Genomic DNA, 27,192 nt, shown 5'->3' on the forward strand with positions numbered 1-27,192 from the left:
AAGAATTCCATCCCAACAAAAATATAATCATATTTTTGAAGGGAAGGCGGACAAGAAATGCAGTAGTATTAAATTTCACTTGCATCCTGACCGCAGTCTGAGCAGATTAAAATTGGAGAGGACAGTTGCGTGTAATGTGGCATTGAACACTTGCTTGCAAGGTAGTCATCTCTGCACACCAAAGGATTTCTACAGAAGAATTCAGTGATATTTAATTAGGTGAAAAAAATAGGGAAACTTCACCATGAGGTGAGCAAAAATCTTTTGAAATGCATTGAAACAGTTTGCTATTTTCACAGAGTTACCCTGCCAGTCTTAATATGCAAAACTGCCACTGAATTCCAGATGGCAAGATACTGCCGCACAAGCTGGCTGTGCTGCATAAAGACAGTTTCACCCTGTTTGCAAATAGGCAGAATTAAAGTTGACCATTCAGCCTGAACTACTAGGATTTCCTGCATGAGTGCTTGGTTCCTGAAGCTTAACGCTGCAGTACAGTAGTGCAGCACTTTAGTATAATGTTTAATTGATGAATATGACTAGTCAATAATAAATATAAAAATAATTAACAATAAAGCAAATTTAGTGATAAATTTATTAAGCATATGCATATTCCTGTTGTTCAATATACACATTAAATATGCAAGTTATATAATTTGTATTACTGAGTAACCTTCTAAAACAACTGCATGACACTTTAATGGAAATTTGGTACCATTCAGGGCATTTCTGTGTGAGTGTAACAAAGCAGACATTTTAGAAATACCCTATTGCATTTTGTTTATCACAGTCTAGTTTCACAGTACAATATAAGCTTTTCAGCCTGTGAAATCCATTAATAACCACATTAAAACTTCCAATATTGTATGAATTGTCAGGTTTAAATGATTCTTTTTTAAAAACAATTATCTGTCTCTTGCTTCTTGCAGTTTGTTAAAATGCTATGTCAATTTACAAAGACTGGGAGAATCTGACAAAGAAATTTTAGAAGGGGAAGAATCTAATCATTGGTTTACCTAGCATGAGTGCTCAAGTGCACATGAAGAAAATGAACATTGATTCAAAATATAAATGAAAAATCATATTCCTGAGTGGAATTGCCAAAGTTTAACTTGAAAAACCTTTGCTTCTTGAGTTCTAAGGAAAGTAAAAACTGTTGGTAAACTTGTTAAATAGATTAAATATGATATTTATTAAGACAAATGACAATGTATGTATTTTAGAGGACTAGTTAGTACTTATGGAACGCAGATCTGCATTGAAATAGATGGGGAACAATGTTGTCTTCTGATAGTCTTTGAGGTGCAGCCTTGAAGTGTTTGTAATAAGACTGAGAATCCTGATGCAATGAACTCTTGTATCCTTTTGGTATAATGTTGTGCTTCTGCTACAAAGATACACTCCCTGGGTTAAATATTTTCCCCCTAATGCCTAAACTAAAATGAAGATGTAAATATGCTGTTCTGTGCTCCTAATCTTTAGTAACCTGCGGGGGCTGTGAGCCTATTATTTTTCCTTTTTTAGGTTATACAAGATGGAGACTCCATTCCTTCCCCTGCAATGTATGTAAATGCAGAGGGCAGTGAGGTCTAGCTCAGTGAATATAGATATTTCTACCTTAGCATCTTACTTCTGTGCCTGAGCAAAGAACTGATTTAATGCAAATCTGAAATGAACTGTGTGATGTTACAACTGGGTTAGGAGCCCATTGTGCTGGGTTCTGTATAAATACATAATAGCAGTCAGAAACTGTCCCAAAGTACTTTTAATAGTCAAGATAGAATGGAGATCATCACCGTTTTACAAGGGAAGACGTGAGGCATAGGGAGAACAGTCTAATTTCCAGGTATGCCTACAACTTTTGGACACCCAAATAAAAAGTGAAAAACATCTGAAATAGATGAGCAACTAACATAGAATAAGAATTAGAATTTTCTAAGAGGAGGCTTCTAAAACATGGGTTACCTTTGAAAATACAGCAATGAAGACTAGGGGCAGTTCCTAAAAAAAGTTTCGCAACAACATAAGGTTGATTACCTACCATCTCTAAAAAGTCAAGCCATAAGTGATTTATCCAACATCACAAAAGATGTCTCTTGAAGAAGCAAAGCCCCTTCACTGACGTTACAATCCTTTGCGTTATTTGCAGAAATACTTTCCTAGTTGTAAGAATAATCTGAACAGTTTAGAAGGAAATTTTTGGTGTTATAGAGATTCTCTGCCATCTGGCTGACTTTGTATTACTGTTCTGTTACTGGTAGTCTGGTTCCATCTTCTATGTAAAATTTACAGTAGTGAAAGATCTGACTTCCGACATTTTTAAGACAAAAAGAACCATAGAAGGACCAAACCCTAAAACTACAATATCCCTCACAAATGCACACACCATGTCATTTAGGAATCCCTATAATATTACGAAGCAATCTGCAGTAATACATCAATGACAGTACTAACAGAAGCATCCATCATGTTATTCATAATAGAATTTAAGGAGGGAATGTAAAGTATGTGACCTGTTGACTATATTGCTTTTCAGGTGTTCAAAGCTATGAATATTCCTCAGATCAGAAACCCTTCCTTACCTCCTCTAGAAGATATGCCTGGAGCCTATCATGTGAAGATAGCTCTTCTTGGTGCAGGACCTGCAAGTTTAAGTTGTGCTTCCTTTTTGGCTCGATTGGGCTATTCGAACATCACCATATTTGAAAAGCAGGAGTACCTTGGTGGCTTAAGGTAAAAAGCAATGACAACAAAGCACTGTTTCCAATGATTGTAGAAAGCATAACAAAAAATATTGTGCAAACATAGTTTATATACAATCCCTCTACCTTTATCAAAGGAGAACAATAGAAAATTTCAGATCTGAAAAACTTATTTTTTATTTAAATAGTTCATCATTCAAGTTAAAATAGGTACAATTACAAGCAAGTTTTAACTGAAAATCTGGTGGCTATCTCCTATATTCTCTTCATATGACCTCTAAAAGTCCAGTGTGCAATTGTTATTATCAAATTAACTGTTTAGAAAATTCTGTCAGGAACCGCTTTCCCTTATCCTAAACTTTTAAAACAAGGTGAAGTACTTGTAGCCCTACATAGTGAAAGAATTAGTGGATGTTTAAAATGCTTTAGACAGATACTAATTTTATAGAGAATTTTAAATTTAGAAAGCTTTCATGAACTACCTTATGCAAATAGAGGTGACAATGAATAAATCCACCATGTATGCCTGGACCTGCAGCTTTAGTAAACCATACCATAAGAGTGAAATAAACCCCGTGAAATTCTTAACCTTCAACAAATTGCAGATACACAAGGAAAGGTATCTTTGCGGTTTTCCTGTGTGGTAAACACTTGGCTGATATGTGCATGGTGTCATGTCCTCTACACTAGAAGATGAATTTTTACCACTGTAACAATGGCTGAGATCCTATCTTGTAAGTTTGTTGGAAACCCTAAGTATAAGATAAAATATTTCAGAAACTGACTAGTGGATACCAACCTATTCAAAATCAAAATTAAAAATAAATTAACAAAATAAAGAATGAAAAGAAACAAAGAGAGAAAGAAGGGTGATGCATTTGCATTTCTCATTGCAGCGTTACTGAAATCAATAGAGTTGACACCATTAATGAATTTGATCCATAATGTCAAATACTTATTTAGTGCTCTGGAAGATAGTGAATCAATGCTGGAGAAGTTGAACTGATTACTTGCATTTTTCCCAGTGAGGTTCAGAAGTATTCCACCTAAATATCAACCTGTGAATACATAAGCATTTAACTGTGGAGCTGTTTTACATGAACTGATTGCCACAGAGGATTGCAAATTTAGTATGTGAAATACCTATTCACCTGTTGAGAAGCACATGTTTTCATAAATACCAGATTTAAAATCAGTTTTGTTGCTGTAAAGTAGTAAGAAATAGTGAGATATTTCTAACAATGAAAGTTTGCCTGGTGGCAGGTTGGACTCAGCAATATAACACAGTACTTTCTGCGGTTGCTTACACTGCTTACAGTACAATGCTGCAGTTGCTTACACTGCTTACAGTACAATGCTGCAGTTGCTTACTGTGTGCTTGCATATTTGAAGCAATGTGATCTTAAGTTGCATCTGTTCTTCATGTTTTAAGTTAAATTTAAAATAAAGCTTTGTCTGTTGTTTGTTCTAGTGCAAAAAGCCTTACACAAAGTTTTGCCTTTTCTGTTAGTATCCTTAATGGTCAAGCAGTGTATTTTAAAATGTGTTTCTTTCTTTTGAGTCTTAAAGAACACATAGCAATCAAGGTCAAATTTTACTTCCATTCATTGTAGAAAATTTCACATCTGGTTTAAGGGCATCAGTTCCTTTTGTCTTTAGTTTAATCTTGGAACAGAAGGGAGGCTGGCCTGTGGCAGCAATCATCCATTATTGCATTTGTAAGTCTTTGCAGTACATCTTTTAACAAGTTTAGGTTATTGATGGGTGTGTTTTCAAGGCTTCATAAACTCTAGCAAATGGGTAATGAGACCAAATTAATTTTGTATTTGGAATCAGCTTTTTGGAATGGCAGTGCTAGTGTCATTTTTCAGTTTGCTCTTCCTTTTTTTAAGTGTTTTTAACTAGGATATTTCTTCACTTACATGTCACATCATGGCTAACTAATAATATTGTGACAATAGAAGGATGTCTATTGATTGCAGTTCCTGTGGTGTGATATTTAAGCATAGCATAGGTCTGTGGTTGTCTGAACATGTCTTAATTTTTCATATTCGTGAGCAGGTTTTCCTGCATTTCCTAATTTGTGTAAAATTTATGCTTTATAGTAGAGTAGGCATGAGCGGATCGTGCTCTTACTTAGAGACCGTGAACAAGCTTCACCGCTCGTGCTCCTAGCTATGCCACTGGTTTACAACATACCAAAATATTTCTCTTGCTAGGCCAAAGAGGTGTCCCTTGAGCAAAATTAATTTGGGATCACTGAGAAACACCAAGCACCTGTCCAAGCACCTCTAACTTGGATCAGATTTGCACAAGAAGTGAATTTGTGGGGCACTGTTCCCATCTACTACATCCCTCCTGCACCTCTGCCCCATTTCCTTCTCCCCCTGTCTCTCCATTGCAGAATCGGAGGCTGTCTTCTACTGCTGAAAGAACTTGTGTCAGAATGATTGATATATCAGTTGGCTTTCATAAAATGCTTATTTTCATGGTAAATGTGCATGCGCGTGTCCCCATAGAACTGTGTGTATTTGCATATAAACATATATGTACATATATGTGTATACTCCACAGCAAAAAAACTGTAAGCAAATGTTTAATAAGAGCAAAGAATTGTTTACAAATTCTGACAGTGACATAATAACCAGTGCTGTTCTGGGAGCATGTTATGGAAATGACAGGCATTCAATAGGTGGCTTGGAAAATAGAACTTTCCTTTTTTTATTAGATTTCTTTGTGGAATCTCTGTTGCAGAATCATATTGATACATTAGTTTCTGCCTCAGACACCTTTTTACTTAGCATGACCTATGAAAGTTGTATTGTCATGACACGTTCATTATATCTGATATTTAGAAGACTTTTCATTGCATGCTGGTCAGGAAAGGTGAAAAAAGGGCAGTATTAGAAATGATAAGGAGGAACACCAGTTTCTTAGCAATATAATTAAAGATGATGCAACTTAAAATAAATAAAATCCTTCTGGACTGTCAAAGTTAGATGCTAAAGATGGTGTGGTCACTAACAATATGTAAAATAAAGCCACAGTGAATCTCCTGTGCCAGTGCTTTGTTGTGGAAATTGTAGCTCCATTAATTTGAAAACAGATTAGACTGACTGAAGCTTAGAAATATCTGAGGAGAGACTTCAACTTTTCTGCATATTCATTTTTTTAATCTTCATTGAACAGAAGTATTTAAGATAGAACTTCGCTATGTTTACCTGTAATGTGTTTTATGGCAGAGATTTTGAACTGGCATAAGCAGATGTCATTTCATTGGCGATAAAGATCTGTACCAGTAGATATAAACTGAGATTCTATGCTGATACTTTAGTTTTCCCATACAGGAGATCTGTGATTCTAGGAACTTGAAGATGTCATTCCTAATCTTCCCCAAGAGGAAAAAATGCCAGCTAATAAACATTAAGTCAAAAAACAGACTTGAGACCAAGAGCTGATAGAAAATTACTGACTTTGTCCATCCTGAAAGATCATAAAAAAATGTATGAGGTAGAAATGGAGGAGGGTACAGTTTTAAATAGCATTTCTCAAAATAACATATGCACCACTTTTTAAAAAAAAGTATGGGAAATTTGATTCTTTCTTGTTGGATAGCTTAATGAATGATTACTAGAAGATCAGTTTGCTTTTAGTAGCCATGAGATCTTTTCTTAAATGGATGTCTTAAGTTTGCTTAGTGTTACATGTTCTGGTGAACAAAAGGAACAGAGCTGAAACTCTTTTGGACCCAAGCTTAATGTATGTTAAATGGTTACCTACAAGTGTGGGCAGGATTGACCTCAAGGTACTGCCTTCCTGGCCTATATTTTTAGCATTGGGTGAATAATGCTGTTTTGTCACTCTAACAGTTTAAAAAAAACAACAGTCAAGCTTCAGCACATTTCCATTCACATATGTCAAAATTAACTAAGGTGAGTTATAAGTATTGAATTTTTCACAGATAAAATATTCCTTTCTTTCTAATAACTGGAAGTATTTCACAAGCATTTTTATTTATTTTAGTACCTCTGAAATCCCCCAGTTCCGGTTGCCATATGATGTAGTGAATTTTGAAGCTGAGCTTATGAAGGATCTTGGAGTGAAGGTAATGAAAAATATATCCTGCCTATGTATAGCTCAAAGAAAAAAGAACAAGAACTCTGCCAAAGATTAACAACAAAATGTCATGCACATTAGTAAAGAACGTTTAAAAGCTATGCTAGACAGAGGCAGGAAGATGCTTCCTCTTGCTCAGGGCATTTGTCTGTCTCCTGTCTGAATGCCACTGGTTTGGAAAAGGGCAATCAATAGTTCTCATCTGGCATGCCTGCATGTGATTAATTGTCTGTAAGAAACAAATTCCTAAATTGCTTTAGGGGTTCAATGTAGCTATTGGAATGATTTGATTTTTTTAATCGAGTTTTTTTCATGCAAGTTTGGCGCTACTTAAAACATTCATATTTGATGCTTCTCCTTTCGTTCCCTCTCCCTGAGTTTTTTCTTAATGGTTTATCACACAGTCTTGCATCCAAATTAATTCTGTAATAAAATGCATCAAATTAAACAAAGTGTTAACATGATCATCTATTATAAACAGTAACAGTCATTCAACTTCTAGGAAAATAATAGTTACACACTATTCTGTTAAACAAATCTGCGTTGTTTATAGATAATGGGAACATTATTGTTAATATAGGGCTTGAGCTGAAGATTTGGATAGTATTTACAACTGCTGCACATTTTAATAGAAGTTACAAATGTAGAATGCATCACTGGATCAAATTTTTGAGTACCAGGAGGGATAATATATTTTTAACATGATAGTGAAGTGTTCAGTGAAGCAAGAAATTCTTCTTGGAATCTTTCATGTTGGTTCATATCGTAAAAGCAATAGACTGTTGTCACAAGACCCAAGTGATAACCTCATTCTGCCCAGGTTTTATAAAAATGCTGGTGAGATGTAAGATAAGGCTTTAATGCTACAGGTCTGTTTTTCTACTCTAAAGATCCCTTTGCAACCCTTGAAAAGACTGACAGAATGGAAGTTGAGTTAGGGATGGGACTAAAAACAGAGCACTGAGACAATTTTAGACAAAATTGCTGGGTATAAGCTCCTAGGAACCCTCTGCAAAACTCAGTTCCCCAGGTCTCCTTGTTGTGACAAGATCTCCAGAATGGACTGATAGAGCCACCATGTCATCTTGACCTGCACGTCCTCTGTGATTTTAAAGTGCAGCAGAGAATCTCAATGTAAATTTGCTTCCAAGCTCTGCCATTGGTTTACAATTGACCCTTTGGCAAGCTGGTTAACTAAGTACCTTAGCTTTATACCTCTATAAGCTGGAAATATTTTCTGGTGTTTACTTAAAGCATTTCAAATCTGTGGTGGAAGTGCTGTATTGTGTAAATGCTCAGTAGTGCTGTTTATTCAAGTAATTCTACTGAAATTAGTAAGAATTAGTCAGCTGAATAAGGATTATAGAGCTGGGCCCTAGGAGTATTATGAATCCCCACATAAAATAGTATTGCCATTTAAATTCCTTCATTAGGTTTTCATAACATATGTACACAATAGGATCAAAAATGTAATGACAATTTATGGAATGTATTTTGTTGCCAGTAAGGTTGTAGTCTGTATTCTTGAAAGGATTACAACTATACGGGGTTTTTGCACCTCTGATAAAATTTATACTAAATCTCCAAAGACCAAGAAGTTGGTGTTTTAAGTATTGTACACTGTATTTTGCATCTGCCTTTTTTTTTCAGCAATAGGAAAAGTATATTAAATGGAATATAGGCAGATACAATAACAAACAAGTTATACAATGACATACAGACTAAACTGTTAAGATCACAAAGTATAATGCTTACACAATAAAGCACAACATTTTGTAAAGGGAATACACAAATGATATAACAAAAGCTGGGGGAAAACATTCGCATTCAGAGAGTCTAAAGTACAGAGATAAAAACACACACGCCCGTGTCAAGAAGTACAAAATATCAGAAGAGGAATCACACACACTTTATGTGCTCAAAAGCCTTGGGGTTAGGAGTGATGAGTAAAAGGTGTGTGTATCTTCGATTGCATGACCTCTACACAGAAGAATGCTGTAGTTGGTTTGCTGAACATACAGCAAACACTCTTCTCCCTCTTGCTCATAAAACGACTGTAGTTTCTCAATCTGGAATGGCTGCTCAAAGCAGGATTGCTGGTGGAACATTACAAATTTTTCATCTTTTACTTCTCGAAGTGAATGGTAGTTGAACTGAAACAAGTATAGATTGTAGGTGCATTTTTATTATTGTGACATTTCTTTCAATAAATGAACAGCAATCACTGTACTCTGGGCATTTTCCTTGTCTAAATTAGAATTAACAATTGCAAGCTTAAATCAAAACTGATCTTATTCATAATTTTGAAAACCTCTGTTAGTTTACCAGGCAGAACAATCTGCTTCATTACGAGCAAGTAGGAGACTCTGTAACTTGCACAGAACGTTCTTCAGACTTACCACCATCTCTGGCCCAGTCTTTTGCAGGCAGGTTTTCTGAATCCACAAAAACACCATTGGCTTCACTGCGGGTTTTTGGCATAAATGTGTTCTAGCTACTGGTCTCAGTGCAAAATTCAGGCTGTGAGCTTTGAGAGTGCAGCACAAAGCAATACCATCCTTACTTCGGGACTGGCATTACATTCTGCGCAGTTGGAGGTCTACCAAGTGCCTGATACTGTGTGGGAAAGTATTGCTTGGTTTTCTGTTCAGAGCCCCTGTTAATACAGAATAGTATCATGTCTTTTCTTTATTTCTCTGTAAGAGGCTCATACTTTCACTAATGTTTCTGCGATAACCTGAACTGCTTGTTTTTCGTTTGGTGTGCTAGGTGATCTGCTTAGTGCATATCCTCTAAAGGAGATTTTTGCTTCCATGTCATGTTTCTTACATTCTGATTTTCACTTGGGAATACAACTTTTTCTAGTCAGCACTGAATACAGTGACTTTCTTGCAGTAAACTGCCATTTTCAGCTTTACTTCAGAATTGTGTTCTATATACAGGCTTTGTTTGCTTGTTTAGCTTGCTTTAACTTTTAGCTTACAGCAGAAACAAAGCTAGCCTGTGGTGGCCTCCATCTGAGGATGATCTTGAAGGTATCTTTTACCCATATTTAGTTTGGGCCACTTGCTTGAATCAGAGCCAATCTGGCCTTTTAAGTCTGGCTTGAGGGGAAAAAAAAATAATTTGCTTTGTTCAGTAGAAGATCCTGTGAGATGTCTGTATGCAGGACACGATAGAAATTATTTTCACATTATCACATTAAAAGCAAGTAATCTTAAATTCTTTCAGATAATTTTTAGTAAAGGCCTTGGAATGGATGGAATGACACTTCGTACCTTGAAAGAAGATGGCTATGAAGCAGTATTTATTGGAATAGGTAAGAAGAGCTCACTGTTCTGTGTTTTGTCATCTTGAAATTGAATGACTAAGGATAAACTGGGACTTGTAGCTGTGTTAATAGCATGATGTGAGACAGCTTGAATTTGATGCATTATGAAAGTATGGAATATAAGGAAAATTAAAAACCCAGAAAGCTAAAGCTAGCTGTGTTAAGACCATTATTTCTTAAAATTTTCACATTTATATGATAGATTTTTAAGTAAGATGAGAATGTAGCTGAATGGGTTGATTTATTTTTTGTTTAAATAGTTAAAAATGGATGAACTTAAAACTTACTCGTAATTAATTGCTGTATTGGCCTAAGCGATACACAAGTTCAATTTTCGCGAACAGCTTACTATACCCACATAATAATTGAGTCTATATGTAAGCCAGTGATATCATGCTTCGTTGCTTTTTTCTTTCCTCCGTATAAAAGATGTAACATCCTTCAGATAGACTGTAGTGAAATGTAATTATGGGACAAGTTAACAAAATAAGCTGACTTTGGCTTCTGCTAAAACTGGCATCATAGATCTGTCTTCTCTCATGCTAAAGAAGTACTGCACATGCCTGCTATTTGAGTCATTGCTTGTTTTTAATGTTACATTAGAATTGTTATCCATTTACAAGTATTTTGAAGTACAGCTGGACCCATCGATACCATATGATAGGCATGTTGAGCAGGCATCGTCTACAGTTGGTATGAAGCTTAATGCTCTTTATTGATCTAGACGTTGCCTAAGTGAACATAATAGGAAACAAGTTGTCCAACTGTTCCTCCTTCCTATTATTGATTACAGAGATGTAATTCTTAGTACAGCGACAACTGTTGTTTACCATCTGGTTATGCAGTATAATAAGCTTTGCAGGTCTATTCTGTCATGCGATTGTAGTACAGAGCGTTGTGATTTATATAATCCTAAATCCTCACATTATTAGAGACCATGTATAACAATTCTGTTGTGTCATATTTTGATGTAACTGTATACAAGGCAAAGGTCCAACTTATCTTGTCTGTTGTTTTCATCTGTGTCTTTCAAACTGCTTTGTGAACTCTCACCAATGAAGGATTAATTAATAAATAAACCTTTGTTTTTTGAGAGTCTAGCATTTAGGAAAAAATTATCAGTCATTTTTGGAATATCAACATGATTCCCCTGCATTTCTGACTTGGAAATTTAAAATAACAGTTCAGTTAAAGGTTAGCAAAAGTGACTATTAAAGCACTACACATAGGGTTGGAATGTTTCTTTTACATATGCGGGCTTATTTTCTGACCTTAATAAAGTTATCCTAAAATAAAATATTTTTGGTTAGAAGTATATATAGACAACGTTGTGCCATACAGATGCTAGGTAAAGGGACATAGCCAGAATTTTAATGGACAAGAGAAGGTATCTGAAGTATTCTCCTGTAAACCATGTGTTCACTGATTGTATTAGGAATCAGAGGGTATAAATGCTAATGAAGGATTATGTGTTCCTACAAAGTTTTGTTATTGGAAGCTACTCTACATTCATGATGAAGTTGATCCCTCTCTGTACTCCCATGTCTGCCTGTCATCTCTCTCTTATAGTACTGTGTAAGACAGTGGACAGTAATATGCCCTTGCATACTGGTGGTGAAAGATAGAGGACAAACGAAGGGGTTACAGATTTCTAGGGTTAGCTATATTAATGCAATAGAGCATTTATAAACTCTCAACAACAGCAGTTTTTCCATAGTGAGTCTGTACTGTATTTCTTTCTGTGTTCTTTGCCTACTGAACAAACATATTAAATGAAAGGTCACATTTGAACATTACCCTGAATCATGGGAGTAAAATAATTAGAGAACACTACTTACAGAAAATGGAAGTGTTGGGTTTTTTTTTTTAATGTGGTTGTAAACTGCTTCTGAATGAATCTGTACCTTGATGGAAAATAAACGTCATAGTTTTCAATTTTCTCTAGTAGTGGAAAAAAGAAAAAGTGAATGGGTGTGTAAAAGAAAATGAAGTCCCTGATGGGATGAGGGAGTATACTGTGAGAGGAGTTTTTCATAGCAATGTGATTTTTGTAAAGCACACCTTTGGTCTTACAAATGAGATGTAACTCAAGAATTTGTCAGTCAGGATTGTACAAGAGTCCATGCGTGATTCATGAAATGGAAGAGCACTTGTAAATAGCCAGCTACCTGAGGACAGATGGTGAGGCAGAGAGAACTTTGAAAGCTATTTTCCACACAGTTATGCATCAGGAAAAATCTATTGCTCTGTGGGAATGTCACGTGAGGTAGGGAGAGTACACTCCTCAGCTGGGTCTATGGAAGGTAAAGCATAGGTGACCGAGATTTGATCACCTCTAGCAAGTGACCATGTTGAAGAAAAATGAATAGCAAAGGCTTTTTGTGAGAGCTGTTTGGAAAGTATAAAAAACATGCTCTAGTTAATATATTTGCTCTGTTTCAGACCTGAAGGGTAACGAGTTCCTAAGAAGTTCACAAAAGGATACAGGTTAACAGCCTTACTCTAAAATAAATTATAGTAAAAAAAAGATGCTTAGGTTCAAGTCTTTACTTACTGAGGCATTGAGACTATGATGGTTTATCTTAAGGTGAAAGACTCTCTCCAGCCAGTAGGTCTGGTGCATTTAAGTCACTATTTAAAGCTCAGAAAAACACCTTGTATTAGATATGAAAACAAAAAAATAGCCAGTAGGTCACTAACATTTGTCAACTTCTGGGGTCTCAGTTTGAGTCACAGATTACCTCTGTACTATTTTGTTTTGTACCATCTTATCTTTCCCAATTAGGCTGTGACTGCGTGTGTAACGTTGTAGAGACTGATGTGGAATTTGGGGTTACAAAGGCGTATGTTGAACTAGCAAAAACTAGATCCAAGGAAAAGCTTTCATAGTTACCTGGGTAAGCGGTAATGAAAGAGATCAATCTGGGCAATGGCATACTGGAAGCCAGCACTGCCTTCTGACAGCAGAACCTCAGAGCAAATGGTAGGTAAATCTCAGTCACAGGATTCCCTGTTACCTTTTTTGCTTTTGGTAATTCCTTCAGTCTCCTGGGTTTTGCATTATGTGAACTGTGTTTCATCCAACTAGTTCTTAATGCTGTACTCCTTATTTCTAGAGGATCAATATGTGAATTGCCTCTTCCCTGTCCATCGTTTACTCATGTGTCCTCTCAGTTTCTTCTCTAAAGAGTTGTATATTTTGCAACATACGGCAGCAGACATGTTTTGCGTACAAGGACCTAAGAGATAGACCATTTTTCTGTTTTTCTCCAGCAGACCTGATTTCAGATTACGCTAACATAAGTCTTAAAGGGTAGTCCATGAATCTCAGTTTCTTACATCAAAAGGAATCATAGACAATAGCACACATGAGAATTTTTTCACAGGACTAAAAGGCAGCAGCCAAACAAAGGGAGGAACAACTTGTTAAATGTATTCTGTGAGTCTCTACTATGTTTTTTTAGTTCTCTTTTCATTGTAATTTAGTTCGCAATTTCTAAACTTATTCAGTCTGATTTCAACGGGCAATTAAAAATGCCGGTTAAGAATTAGTGATGTAGAATTAGAGTCCTTAAAATTTTCATTTTAAAATTCTGTTTATCTTCCAGTTACAAATCTTTTGGGTTTATTTTGTTATTCTCAAACATTAAATTAACAGAACAGAACACAAACAGAATTAAATCTCCCAATTGAACTTTCAAAGTTTTAAAACTAACCTCTAAAACCATGCGTAGAAAAAAACTTTCATTTCCAGATTTGATAGATTACACTGAACTTACTCTACCTAGAATCAGCTCCGCTTTTTGATAAAAAATGTTTGCGAAGAATTTGTGACTTAGCTGACAAATCAGTTTGAAAATTTTGCTATTAAAAAAAAAAAAGTCTTCCATCAGTTGCTGCCTTCTGTAAACACCACAGAGACTGAGGGCAGTAGAGAATCGGCATGCTGAGAGTGAAAGGAGAAATCAATGATGGGGTGAGGGTCTAGAGGAGAGAGCACATGGTCCTCAGAGACAGCAAAGTAAGGCAGCAAAGGGTATCTTATGGAGAACAGAGTAGTCAGAATGCTTTGTGTTACTGTGTCTCTTGGTTGATTTCCAGGGTAGAATACATACGATTTTTACAAAAAATGTCTTATGTGAATGTGTCTTGCTTGGCTATCAGAGCAAATGCAGAAATACTAGACTTTTATTACTCATCCTTCTTGAAGTTCAGCTACTTTCTTTGGAAAACAGGATTTTGTGGTTCTGTCTTTTAAGACTCCACAAAGCATTGTATATTCTTTTTGAAAGAGAAAAAACACATTTTTTTTAATACAGCTATTTAGTTGAATTAAGATAAATGACCTAAATATTTAAAGTATTTAAGGACGTCTCATGTGATGTTCAGATGAATATATAGAAAGGCTATCACCATAAACATATTTTCTGCAGACTTTTACACAAACCTCTATCCTTATTCTGTAAAGTTTTATCATAACATAGGGGCTTTGTATACCATTTACATTCTCTTTATATAAAGATCAGATAAAAATGTGTCTTCAAAGATTGTTTTATTTGATAAAATATTAAAAAAAAAAAATCTTAAGCCCCTGTTCCCTGAAATTGCTTGAACACTTTTAAATTTAGTGTCTGTAGGCTTAAACTTGCAGCACTAACTAACTTTCTAGTTAACTTCTCATTACAGGGGAAATGCAGCTAGTAATGAAGCTTTCTTGTTTATTCCTCCATCTTGTGAAGCTGAATTGCTATAAAGTAATTTTTATTGTATTAGGGTATTCAGAGGTTCTATTAAATACTGCAAAATGGTGGGTTAGATGAGCATACAGAGTAAATCTAAGCAGATTGTTGCTTCGATGTACCCTAAATAGTATATCCTGCTTGCAAGGGTTAAAACTGTACATAAAAAAGAAAAAAAAAATCTCTTGTGGAAAGAACCTTTGTGATAATTGCAGTCATTCATAGTTAATTAACATAGCATTCAAACAATAATATTAATCAGATGATTCCATTGAGTGGAATGAAATTACATACCAAAAAAAGAAATTACAAGTCCAAGCATTGATGTACCTTGGTTTTTTAAAAAAACAAACCTGTGAGATTGATTTACTGTCTCTTCCCCAAAAAGTAAGTAATCGCCTCATGCCTGTTATTATCTTCTGATTAACTATGCAGTGCCACCTGGTGTGCAGATGGGAAGAATATTACACATCAAGAGCTCTGTTCACACCCACCCACACAGATATAAACCTACGTGGCAAAAAGTGAACAGATGTTCATTTTGCTTGTGCTATAGGAAAAAATTGTGCATCGTACTCCTGATTCATAAACTAAATTTGGAGGACATGAAATCTGCATATGGGGCCCGTAGGCCCATGGCCAGCACAGGCATTTATGGAGGAAATATGTCATATTCAAAATCGTTCTCATTTCAGGTTGTGAACAGACTTTTATTTGTTTGCTTCTCTATTTTTTTTTACCTTGTATTTCTGAGTTTTCTTTTTCTCTTCACTTGCTATTTCACTTATCACCTCCAAAGGGAAAGTTTAAAGGCAGAGTCATTTGAAAACATATCCAGGATTGATCTGTTGGTTGGTTGTTTTTCACAATTGTTTTCTGTTTCTTAGCATTTAAGATGTTCCCTAATATTATGCTTTTAGGCCTCTTTGCGAAGACCTGTTTTGCTCAGCAGTAATGTGGCAAGTCATGTAAAATACAATGCATCTTGGTTAAAGATGGAACTGTAGTACAAGCATTGCACAGCCTTAGACTCTTAGGATCATCAACTCTATTTTTTGAAGTTTTTCGGTGTTGTTTTATATTATTTTATAATTTCATAAATATTTTGACACTTCATAGATGATACAGTTTTTGCTGTAAAGAAGCCAAAGCCTAAAGACCAGATAAAACACAACAAGCAGGGGAGAAAAATAGTATCTTGGAAGGTAGTGCAGGAAAGAATGATGTTGTTGGACACATGATCAACTAGATACTCAAGTATGTACCTAGCTTAGTTTCTGGGTTGGTTTTATTGACTCTTGTAGACAAGGGTTTTCACTGTCTTCAGAATCTTGCAAAGACGATGCCTTTCACCCAGAATTTTAAATGTTGACAACAGTAGCCTTTCAGGCATCAGTGTCCTTATGCAGTAAAAGATAATACAGGCTGCAGAGCCAGAGAAAACTCTTGGAGTTACATTTTATTGTAACAAAACAAAATATTCAAATCCATTTAGTTGAGAAAAGCTGTGAGACTTTGATATTAGAGATACTGAGGATGAAGTCATCAAATGAGTCATGAAGTCAGAGAGAATACTTTGGACAGTTTGAAGAGCAACAATGATGAAGAGCAGTGGCAGGATTTGGACAAAGGCACATCAAAATATTTCACAATTGCCTTACAGTAACCTGAATAATCTTAGAATTAAATTTAAAAAGGTTTTTTTTTAAAAAATAAAATCCATGAGAAAGCCAGTGATAGGTGCATTTGCTATTTAGTACAGAATGGAATCAAAACTGCACATTGAACTGCAACTGCGTGAAATGAAGTCCCAAGGAAGAAGGTCTACACAAGTCTGTGCAGTCAAGTATAGGACTTCATAGTTTACCTACTGGAGAGCCTTAGCTCATGACTCACAGCTTGGGGAATGAACACACCCTTCTATAACACCATGTTTCTTAATCTTTTCATGTCTCATTGCATGCTTACAGCAGATGTATGAACTTGCTTTTTTTTGTAGTGCAACATCTTTCCTGGAGACCAACAATGTACATACATCCAAGAATTTTTATGCTTGAGGCATCTTTTTTCTACTATTGGCATTTGTAGTAAGCTATTCTTCCAGCTCTGTTATCCTCACTACTGCTCTGGATATTGGTGGAACATTCCTAATACACATCGGAAGCAGTAGGCAATTGAAAGCTTTTAGGGCTCAGATGCACAAAATGGCTTATTTATTAATAGTCTTAGGACACTTTCAGAAAATACCAATAATCTGCCCTTGGGCATCCTTAAATTATTCACTTGCAAATTACACAGATTTTCATGCTCTTATTTACTTATCTTTCCTACCAAAAAACTACTTAGCATAACAATCTCTACTGCACATGTTTTACAAAACAGTCTCCTGTCCGTTTCCAAGATACTGGACAGTTTCCCTGAAGAAATACTAATCTAAATATAATGACAGAATCAATTTGATTCATATTGTTTTAAAAGTAGTTAAATTTTTTCATTCTTAGCAGATTAATTCATCTAACATTACTTAGCATTTTTTGGGAGTTTATTCAAGCATTTATTTTTAAGCATTTTGGTGTTTGAGAAGTACATAGGAAAATACTTAACAAAATGGTGATGTTAGAGACTGCATTTTCATATTGTGATGTTACACACATCAGTGCTTTACATCTAAAGAAAAGAACTTTGCTTGCTTACCTGTTGTTTCCGAAAGTTCATGAGTCAGTTACATTTATCTTTTAGATATACAAGTATTAATTATGCTGCCAACTTTTTACTTCCACGTTAATATTCAGGCACAGAATAAACAACCATTTAAAATGCAGCTGGTAAGCTGGTGTATATCTGTTTAGTTTAGTTGAGCTCTCCTTGTAAGGAGAGCACACGTGGTCCAATATGTATTTTAATGCAATCAGACACTTTTTGAAATATTGTTCTACCTAATACTATAGGAGGATGGACACAATACAAAATTTAAACAGTAGGTTTAGAAATTCCATACTTTCCTTCGTCTTGCTTATGAAGGGTAAAAGGCTGGTTAAAAACCTAGGCTTGTTGCATTTAATTTTTTTTATTTTTAAAGATGGTACAGAAGTAGGAAGCATATCAAAATCTCACTTATTTAGTGCCAATTATTGGTGAGAAGATGGCAAGCACTTTTTCTGTGTTAATGAATAAAGTTTTAAGTGGTCTTCCTGTACACATTTATGTCTCATAATGTTTCTGAATTCATATTCCTTTCATTGCCCACTCAACAAGGGCTGTATCTGCTTTTTGAATTGAATTGAAAAGTTAAGACAAAACCTGATTTGCATGGTGGATTTGTAGTAGCTGTTGAAGGACTTTTAGAGATTGCTTTAGGAAACCTTCTTGCTCTGCCACTGCTCTGCTTTGGGAGAGTGCTCCCCACCACTGGGCATGGGCAGAGCTCAAGGCTTCCGTCTGACCCAGTGGTGGTTTTGTGCTTCTCAGTCATCTGCTTCCCTTTTCATCACTGCTTGGTAGTCAGGCCTTTGTTGATCTGGGAGCAGTTTGGTGTAATGAAGGGCAGTTAACTTCATTTCAGAGGAAAATCCTGACACCTGAGTGTGCTTGAGGCCAGTTTTGTTCCTTCGTATAGCCTGGGGCACACTCACTAGCGATTTAGTTTGTCTGGGTGGGATTCACAGTTTGAGGGGCTTCTGAGACCTGTAGCCTTCTTTTCCTGTGGTCTGTACCCAAGGGAATCTCTCAGTCCTTCCTTCAGGCTCAACACATTCATTGAAAAGCTTTCCTATTCCAGAGGTATTTGTAATTTTCTTGTCTAATACAATAGCTTCTGCCATTATGGGAAGGCACATCCACTGCCTTCCAGATCTCTTTAGTTTTAATTGGATGGTAGTTTTTAAAGGCAACAAATATCTGAGAAGAAAATTTTAAGTGTTCACTATAGTAAGTAATCTTTAACTAAGCTATGTAAATATTTTTGCTGCTGTGTCTCGAATTTTGAGTGGGTGGAGATTATCCAGGCTTTTGAACTACTTGTTGTGGTCATGATACTTGAAAATTGTTCTTTACTATTCTAATCTACACATATAAGTCATATGGTTGCTTTTACTCTGAAATTAAAAGACACTGTGTAAATACATGTGTTAATGATTACTAAGACTATATGTATAATTAGGATAGCACATGTAAATATTATAGTATGTATCACATGACAAGTCTTTTAAAAGAAAGGAAGGTTAACAGGTATGCAAATATTTCTCTGGGTTTGAGTAGCATACTGGTTTGTCCTGTAGGCTTGAGATCAAATTTAACATTCCTTGGGCATAAAGTCACATAAGATAGTCTTCTATGCGCATTTTATAGTATCAAACCATATTCAAAATTTGGCACTTTCTTGGTGATGTCACAAGGTGTGGGGTATATACAGTAATTAAGATTCACTGTTTGTACTGTTACTGTTTTCAGTGTGTTAATGCTAAATTTACTGTAAATTGTCTTTATAAAACAATGTTTACAAGATTAAAAGTCGGAAATAAGCATACTAAGTACTCGGAGTGTTCAGATAATGCTGATACAAATTACATGTTTATCTAACAAAGGAAAATGTTTTCCAAACATTGTCCTTGACAGTGTTTTCTTTCACAGGAAATCCTTTGGCTATTGTTCATTCGTTTGTGCTAAAAATATAGTAAGCTGAACATGAACTGTTAGAGAAAATGAAAATGCATTAAACAGCTAGTATGGTGATTCAACATTCCCTCTAATGATCTTTGGTGTTTAGTTTCATAAGAAGAAAAAAAATGAATAATGAGAATTTAAAGATCAACAGGTTTCAGCCAATTAATCTTTAATGTTAATACTACCAATGTGTTGAAATTACTAGTTACCAAGTAGAAACTTGTGGTGTATTACTACATTTCTAAGAATCGCCAAGTTTTGTTTGTTATTGTTTCACTGATGCAATGGAAAATGGTATAACTCACCACAGATTTCTTAGGATTCTTTTGGTTAGAAATAATTCATTGTTGGTTTGTGACTAATGATAATAGGTGGTTGTTTATTAAAGTGTGATGTGTATTTTTAAATAAATTCTAACAGTTTAGTAGATAGTGAAATTTCAGTACCTGGGTGTTATTTAAATTGAGATAACATCATTAAGAGTTATCAAAGACCATTTCTCAGTAGTACAATGCTTATAACTTTTTCTCTAATACGTTGGATTTTTTAAAGTAGAATGAAACATATCTTCTGAAAGAAACAGTTGTTCTAATTTTATAGTTAGTATATTGTTTAGTAGTTAGACATTGAAAATATCACAATTCATTATTTCAATATACAGGTGACTTAGACGTGATTGGTTTTCTATTCGCTAGGAAACACAGACTTGATGCTGCTATTATGACCCAATACAAATCTTTTGTAGATGAAAATTGATGGCTCAATTTTTACCTACGGGAAGATTTCTTAACCTTTAGAGAGTTACTTAGAGGTTGCTTCAAAACCAAAAAAAAGATCCCAAGAAGATTTTACATACTTGGGCGACTAAATAGCAGCTGGTTTTTTTGTGGGTTTTTTTTATGTTGCTTATGGTTCCTGAGTTTGATGTTCTGCAGCTGTGCTATGGAGAAACACTCTTGGTGGCTAAGGAAAAAGGGAAAATCCAAAATGTGAAGCGTTGTGGTGCCTAATCTGATTAGATTTTAGGCAGTTTTAATTATTTGATCCTCCCCCAGGTGAGGTGGTGTATCCCCCACATGCTTCATGCAAAGGTCAGGAAGGCCCCAATGAGCTAGCAGAGCTCTTCCGTGCTGGAGCCTGAGGCGGTAGCTGAGCCCGGTTCCTGCAGCCTCCTCTGCAGTTTCAGCACAGGAGCTCGGGGCATGGCGTGCTGTGCTAGGGGTTAGTGTGGTTAGCTTGAATTCAAGACTACTACAGATCCTGAAGTTGTACCAGATTATGGGATTTTAAATTGCCAATTTGTCTCCTTACATTCAGAGTTCGAGTTCTTGCCTGTGCCTAGCAGAAAGAAATTTGCAGAGTTGGGGGAGATAGACACAGTGACCATTCTGTGCAGGAAGCATAAGGTACTCGGTTGTGATGTCTGTACTAGTCACTGGGACAAAGTTCCTGCCTGTTTTGTTGCCATAGTAGCTGCTTGATAATAAAGCTTGGAGTTAATTTGCTTTAAAAAAAAAACAAATTTCCTTCCCCCAGTAGACAGAATCTAAAGAGATCACCCCTAATTGTTACAATCCATGCCTTGGTGCACAGCTTTTTCTGGAAAGCCCAATAAAATTAAGTAGAAAGTTTTGAAATCTTAGCACTTTTTAAATCATAAGGACATAAGAATCTTAATACACCCGCTACGTTGGCAAGTTGGTTCCTTATTTTTCAAATGCAAATATGGGCCTTTGCATGTGCGCAATGTGCCCTTTATTGTATTGAAGCATAGAAGATACACATTGTAGCTCAGTCACTTCTGTAGACCTGCCATGCTTGCAAGAATGGAACGTGTTTAATCAGACTTGCAGAGTGAATAATCATAGATACAAGTGTGGTGTCCAGCATTCAGGGTATGCTAACAAAATGTTTAGTCAAAGGAGAGTTGAGTGAATTGCAGCTGCGGCAGGAGATGGTAGTTATTTTTAACTGGAAGCCATGTTCATTGCCTTTGATTTTTCACTTGGTTAATAACAAAAATATAAATCATGCACCACAGTAGATCACTGGAGGGAAGCAATGTGGTGTGATGCTCAGCTGAGACTGAAACTTGAGCTCTGGCTATTGGCCTCCTGGCTGACTTCATTCTTCTATACTATCATATGGGAATAGTGAAACTCAGCACTAAAAGGGCTATAAAAGTGCTCAGCACTGTAAAAGTGCTATGAAGAAGCTAGACTTTGTTGCTGTCAAACATTCTGGCTGTTTATTTGAGCTACAGAAATCTTCATTCCTAACCATTTGCAATTTGTGCTGCTTCCCCAAATTTCATTTCTATTCCAGTATTTTGAAAAATATGTGTAATGACCAAAATAGCAAATTAAATAATGCAAATTTTCTTTGCATTATTGGCATGAATCCAGCAATTTCTCAGTGATCACAAGGAAGTTGAAAATTTTTATCAGATAACTTCTTACTCTTGTTGTGTACCATTTTCTTCAAATTTTCCCCCGTAGCATTATGCTTTTAAAGATATATTCTATCTTACGTACTGTTTTCTGAAATGAAATTTTAATAATTTATCAAAAAAGAAACATATCTTGCATAATGCCTAACATATATTTATTTCAACATTTCAGATATGGAAAGATCTAGACCAGAAATGGTTTGCTTACATGGTTACATTTTACTTGCATGTTGGAAAAGAGCTTTGAAGACAATGTGATTGCATTTGTGTTGCCAATTTGAAGCAGCTTGACTTTGTTTCCTTCAGTTCTCAAAGAAAAATATGCCTCTGCTTATATAACACTCCTTCTAAAACTCCTTGTACTAAGATCTGCCATGCAGTAGGGGTTTCCATATTTCTAATAAGCATGTGGTAGTATAAGGGTCAGGGACTAACCAGTGAATAAAAGTCAAAACTCAAAATGAGGTGCCTTTGCTGTTTAGCACTGGGCAGTGATAGATACTGATAATGTTTGATTAATGAGCAGCAGCCTTGCAGTGGGTGAAAACATCTGTAAAAAATGATTTATTATTTCAAAGGTATTGGAAGCTTACCATATCTTGTAGATTTAACTATGTGTGCCTGAATAAAATAAATGAGATGCAACATGTGAAAAATGAAAACACATTACTTGTAAAGGATGTGTCACAAGCAGGGTATTTTTGTTCAAGTACACTTTGTCATGGGGATTTTTAATGTTGCTCTGAATACAAATCATTTAACTGGTTCATAAAATCAACCTAGTTGGAATTCTTGCATCTATCATTGAGACAGAAATGAGGGTGAAACTTAATATGCTGGAACTTCCCTTAAATGTTTGCATTTGGCATCATATACAGCTGTTCAAACTGCACATATGAAAAGAAAGGATTCTCTCTTAGGAATACAATAAAAGTGAAAAATGTATTGATGCAATTTTAACATTGAAATCAGGAAAATTAATTAATTTGTAGTGTCATTAAAAGGTAGTGTCATTAAAGATTGTTAAAATTGCTGTAAACATGTTTATGAACAAAGGTCTAAGTCTCTTCTCCCTACGTAAGCTGCGTGTTTGAAAATGAGCAATGACTTGTAGATGGAGGTTTTACTTTTGCACACTTCTAGGCTAGTCTTGTAGTTGCTGTGTAGTCTTCTAGATTGCACTTGGTTTATAAAGTGACCTTATTCTTTCTGTGGTATGTGTCTGTGTGTGCCAATCCGGTGTCAGGTCCCTTGGTTTTGTTCAGAGCTACCACAGAGTTCAGGTCATGTAGAGCTAATGATGATGCAGACTCACCTCTATGAAACTGCAACGTGTGTTCAGACAATTTGGAGTGCCCTGACTCCCGTGTTAGACAACACTGCCTTTTCTCTACTTTTGGAAATAGGTAAGATTGGACAGTGGAAAGATACAGCCTGCTTTCCCATTTTCTCATCTTATACTGGGTCAGTGACTGTGAAGCACTTCTCCACAATGGAGAATATTTCGGAATTCTGATCTATGCTGTTCCATAAATCCACACCTATTACTTGTGTATACCTTATCCACTTTCTTACTTTTCTGTGCTAATTCAGTAGACATCTAAAATATTTTTCTTCTTGGGACTTGACACTGCTGACTTAAATGTGTATAAACTCCAGCCAGGAAAAAAGACATGTTTTCCTGTCATGTAAAGAAAGTATAACCTGGTGAAGTTTTTAATAAGGTGTGCCAATTTTTAGTAAAGTTAGATGATGTACTGCTATGTCCTTTGAACCTATTTTCACACCCTGATTTCTCTGTGGAATTTAGTGCTGAAGGGCTACAGCATAGTAGTCACATTGTATTTAGTTACTTAGGTTCATCATTGTTTATCAGGAGTTTTGTTTAAGATCCTGTTAGATTCTATTCATAGCATTTACTTTCTTCACATACAGCCTTTTCTACTCTGTTCTTCGTCTTGTTTTGATCTTATGGGCTGCTCTATAGTGGGAGTTAGAGAGTAGGAAAAAAGCCTCTTTATCTTCAATTCTCTTTTCATAGTATCTCTGAAATAAAAAGAAGAGGAAATTAATCTTGTCCTCGGACCATGCCTTCAGCCAGTTCTTTAGGGTCCTTGAGTAATGTCATAGCTTTGAGTTAGAAGGCTCTCTTTTTCATGGAGAGGTTGGCTCATCCTCTCGTCAGGCCCTAGAAGTTATTTTTCTAAGATGTACTAGACAGTTAAAGCAATTATGAAAGTGGAAGGCATCTGGTTTTACTGTCACTGGATTTAATAAAATAGAGCTCCAACAGTGATAGCAACTCCCTCTCTTTAATGTGAAAGCCACAAACTGACTACATTAAAGGAGTGACCTTTCAACCTACAAGCTGAGTGGAATTAGAGCAGCTTGCCAACCATGAGGTCTTGGTACTATCTCTGCAGCAGGTGTTGGCCTAGAGAACATATGGAAGAACAGCTGGACACTAAGTCCTCTGAGCTCTCGCAGGATCTTGACCCATGTATATTTATGGGGGGAGGGGGGAACCCAACCAAACAAACCTAAAGAAGTAGATAACCAGAATTTATAGTAATGCTACATGAACGTTACAATAATTTAGTCTAGCAGCCAAATTGAAACTTCAGAAGCAAAAGCTGGCAAATCTGATAATTTCTGCACTGAAGGATCTGGATCCAAATTTGTTGGTTAGGTAGCTAAGCCTGTGAGCTATTGGGCATGGAAGAAGACAGACCTGCTGCGAGCCCATTTGCACGCTTCTTTTGTAAAAAAGGTATGTAGAAAGCCAAGCACAGTTTCTTTCCTTCCCTTGTGCACCAAATGCACAAGAAAATGTTAGTACACCTTTAATGGATACATCTTTTAATGCCCTTTTGCATTGTTGTTGTGTTTAGTGATTACTTTCAGCTTCTGAATTAAGTTGGCTAACAGTGTTGTAGAAGACCTTTAAAATGCCACTGAATTAAGGTTAGGGTTAAGGAAATAACTGTTTAATGCTGTCGTCCTATGAGAACAGTTTTGGTTTTATCAAGGATCTGATGAGATTTTCACATGCAACATGTATTTTTTTTGCATACTGTTTCTTTAGTATCTTTGTAAAAAAAAAAAAGTACAGCCTAACAATGTAGAACTTTTAAAAATACAAATTCTGATCTTGTTTCCACTGATGTTATTACTAAAGCAGTTGATGGAAACCATGTGTTTTGCATCTAATGTTTGGCTTAAATGAAATCTGTGTAAGCTTTTTAAGCTATTAACAGCAAGTTTGATGCCTGGCCCATTGTATATATGCAGAAATAGAAAGAGTAAAATGAAAACTTTATCATGGCTTTTCCTTGCAGTCCTGAGCAGGAACTGCACAAAATACACTCTTACTGCTCTCAGGAGTGCCAGAACTGTGCAACTACTACTACTTCTTGACATCTCACCTTTTCTAAGCACTAAATGCAACTATTCGAGCATCACCATTTTGTAGCAGAGACCTTACCTTAAAGGCACAAGAGAATTTAAAGGTTTTGGAACAGTCAAGCAAAAAGCAAGACAACTCGAAGTTGAAAGGGCAAGTTCATTCTCCAGGTGTGTATCCGGAAAGCCAGACTTTGTTGCTAAGACTCCACAGAACAACTAAATTTGTCCCAAGGCTGACTTCTAGTTAAGTGGCTTAGAAGATGAGGCAACAGAACAGGAAAGAGAGAGCCTGGTTTAAGCAAGCAATATGCATCATAAACCTCATTCAAGCCAAAGAATCATTTAGCAGGCTCTCCTTCCAGTTTGTCAGAACTTCAGTTAAAAAGTGAGTTGGCTTTCCTTACGTGTGTATGCCTCAGTGAACATGTGGGAGGAGGACTCTGCATCCAGTGTTATTACCCAGCAGGATACGCTCTCTGAAAGCAACATCTTCTGCCATCCCTTCTCAAGAAGGGCACCATCCAAACACCATGCAATTTTTATTCTTTACTTGTTGAAAAGTGTTCCCAACTTCTCTTGACTTACTGAAATGTGGGGAGCACTCTTTGGTATGTAACTTTTTCATTACATCTGTATTAGTAAAGAGCGGATGCTGACTTGTGATTTTTCTCCCTTTCCAGTTGTACTTATGTCAAGGGTTAGTGCAGCTACTGTTTTATTTAGATCTATGCACAACAGGAAGGAACAGTGTCAGATATAGGTACGGACTTGAATCCATGGTTTAAGTTCCATGTGTTTTGCATAGAGTAAGCCCAGCTTGCTAGTCAAGACAGGTTTCCTGCTACATACTTAAAATAATTTCGAAAATCTGTGACTGAGCATATTGGAGGCATTTCTCATATTTTAGTTAATGAATAGTAGGGCTTGATTGCGTAGCAAATGTAGTGTTTATAAATAAAAGGTTTTTTTACAAGGGCAAACAGTATTTTAAAATTTCTAGATGACTTTTCATTATTTTAAAATAATTTTAAGTGGCTAAACTCATTCACATGTATTAAAAACATGTTATTATGCTTTGCTTTCAGGTGCTTCTTGAAGCTTCTGCCACTTTAGAATCTAGATGTATGTTTTACTGGCACTTTTAAATTTGAAAACAGATTCAGGACTTAGTGCTCCAAGTGTGCATGGAAATGAATGACTAATTATAAGTATCCTTACTTAAGTCAGGAGTTATTCCCAAAGCAAGTAGTATTCACAGCTGTTGAAATATATTTTGCAGCAATCTTAGTGGCTGTATTTCATCCCAGGGGTATGAAAAAGTCCTGTATTCAAGCCAATGTTATTTTGATTTGAGGTCCTTCAGCTGTCATCGTCTTCCAATGCAGGGAAACTTGGATAATAAACTACAATATGCAGGAATTATAAACTAATGCTTCAAGATAAAGTTCATTATGTCATTGTGTGCTTTTAAAATCCTATGCTATTTTTGCTCATGTTCTTCAGCTGGGATGGAAGTGTATCTATAACAGTATGACTAATTATCTTTACATGCATTTATCACTAAATAAACTTCGCACAAGACAGCAAGATTGTTTACTTAAGCAGTATAATACTGGGAATGGAAGATAGCTCTAGAACATAGGATTACATTGCCAGAATGGCACTATTTATTAAGCTATGATAACGCTAATGTTCCCCTTTGATGTATAGCATGTGCGACTTCAGCTGAACTTGTAGAGAGCCTTAAGGATGTTTCATTGAACATTTAGTATGGCAGCAAGCCAGAAT

The 27,192-nt window shown here is 35.9% G+C and overlaps 1 protein-coding gene across 1 annotated transcript in view; it reads left to right on the plus strand.

Moving 5' to 3' along the window:
• Positions 1 to 13,038, plus strand: part of LOC104164850 (dihydropyrimidine dehydrogenase [NADP(+)]-like) — a gene marked incomplete at its 5' end in the record, with an annotated part of 31,242 nt that extends 18,204 nt beyond the window's left edge. The window contains 5 exons of the mRNA XM_009704303.1: positions 2,537 to 2,733; positions 6,726 to 6,807; positions 10,050 to 10,137; positions 10,753 to 10,842; positions 12,935 to 13,038. Coding sequence (XP_009702605.1) covers positions 2,537 to 2,733; positions 6,726 to 6,807; positions 10,050 to 10,137; positions 10,753 to 10,842; positions 12,935 to 13,038 — 561 coding nt within the window. The remainder of the gene's footprint in view (positions 1 to 2,536; positions 2,734 to 6,725; positions 6,808 to 10,049; positions 10,138 to 10,752; positions 10,843 to 12,934) is intronic.
• Between the last annotated feature and the right edge of the window lie 14,154 nt (positions 13,039 to 27,192).

This window comes from Cariama cristata, unplaced genomic scaffold, assembly GCF_000690535.1.
Source record: "Cariama cristata isolate BGI_N322 unplaced genomic scaffold, ASM69053v1 scaffold8717, whole genome shotgun sequence".
Taxonomy (NCBI): domain Eukaryota; kingdom Metazoa; phylum Chordata; class Aves; order Cariamiformes; family Cariamidae; genus Cariama; species Cariama cristata.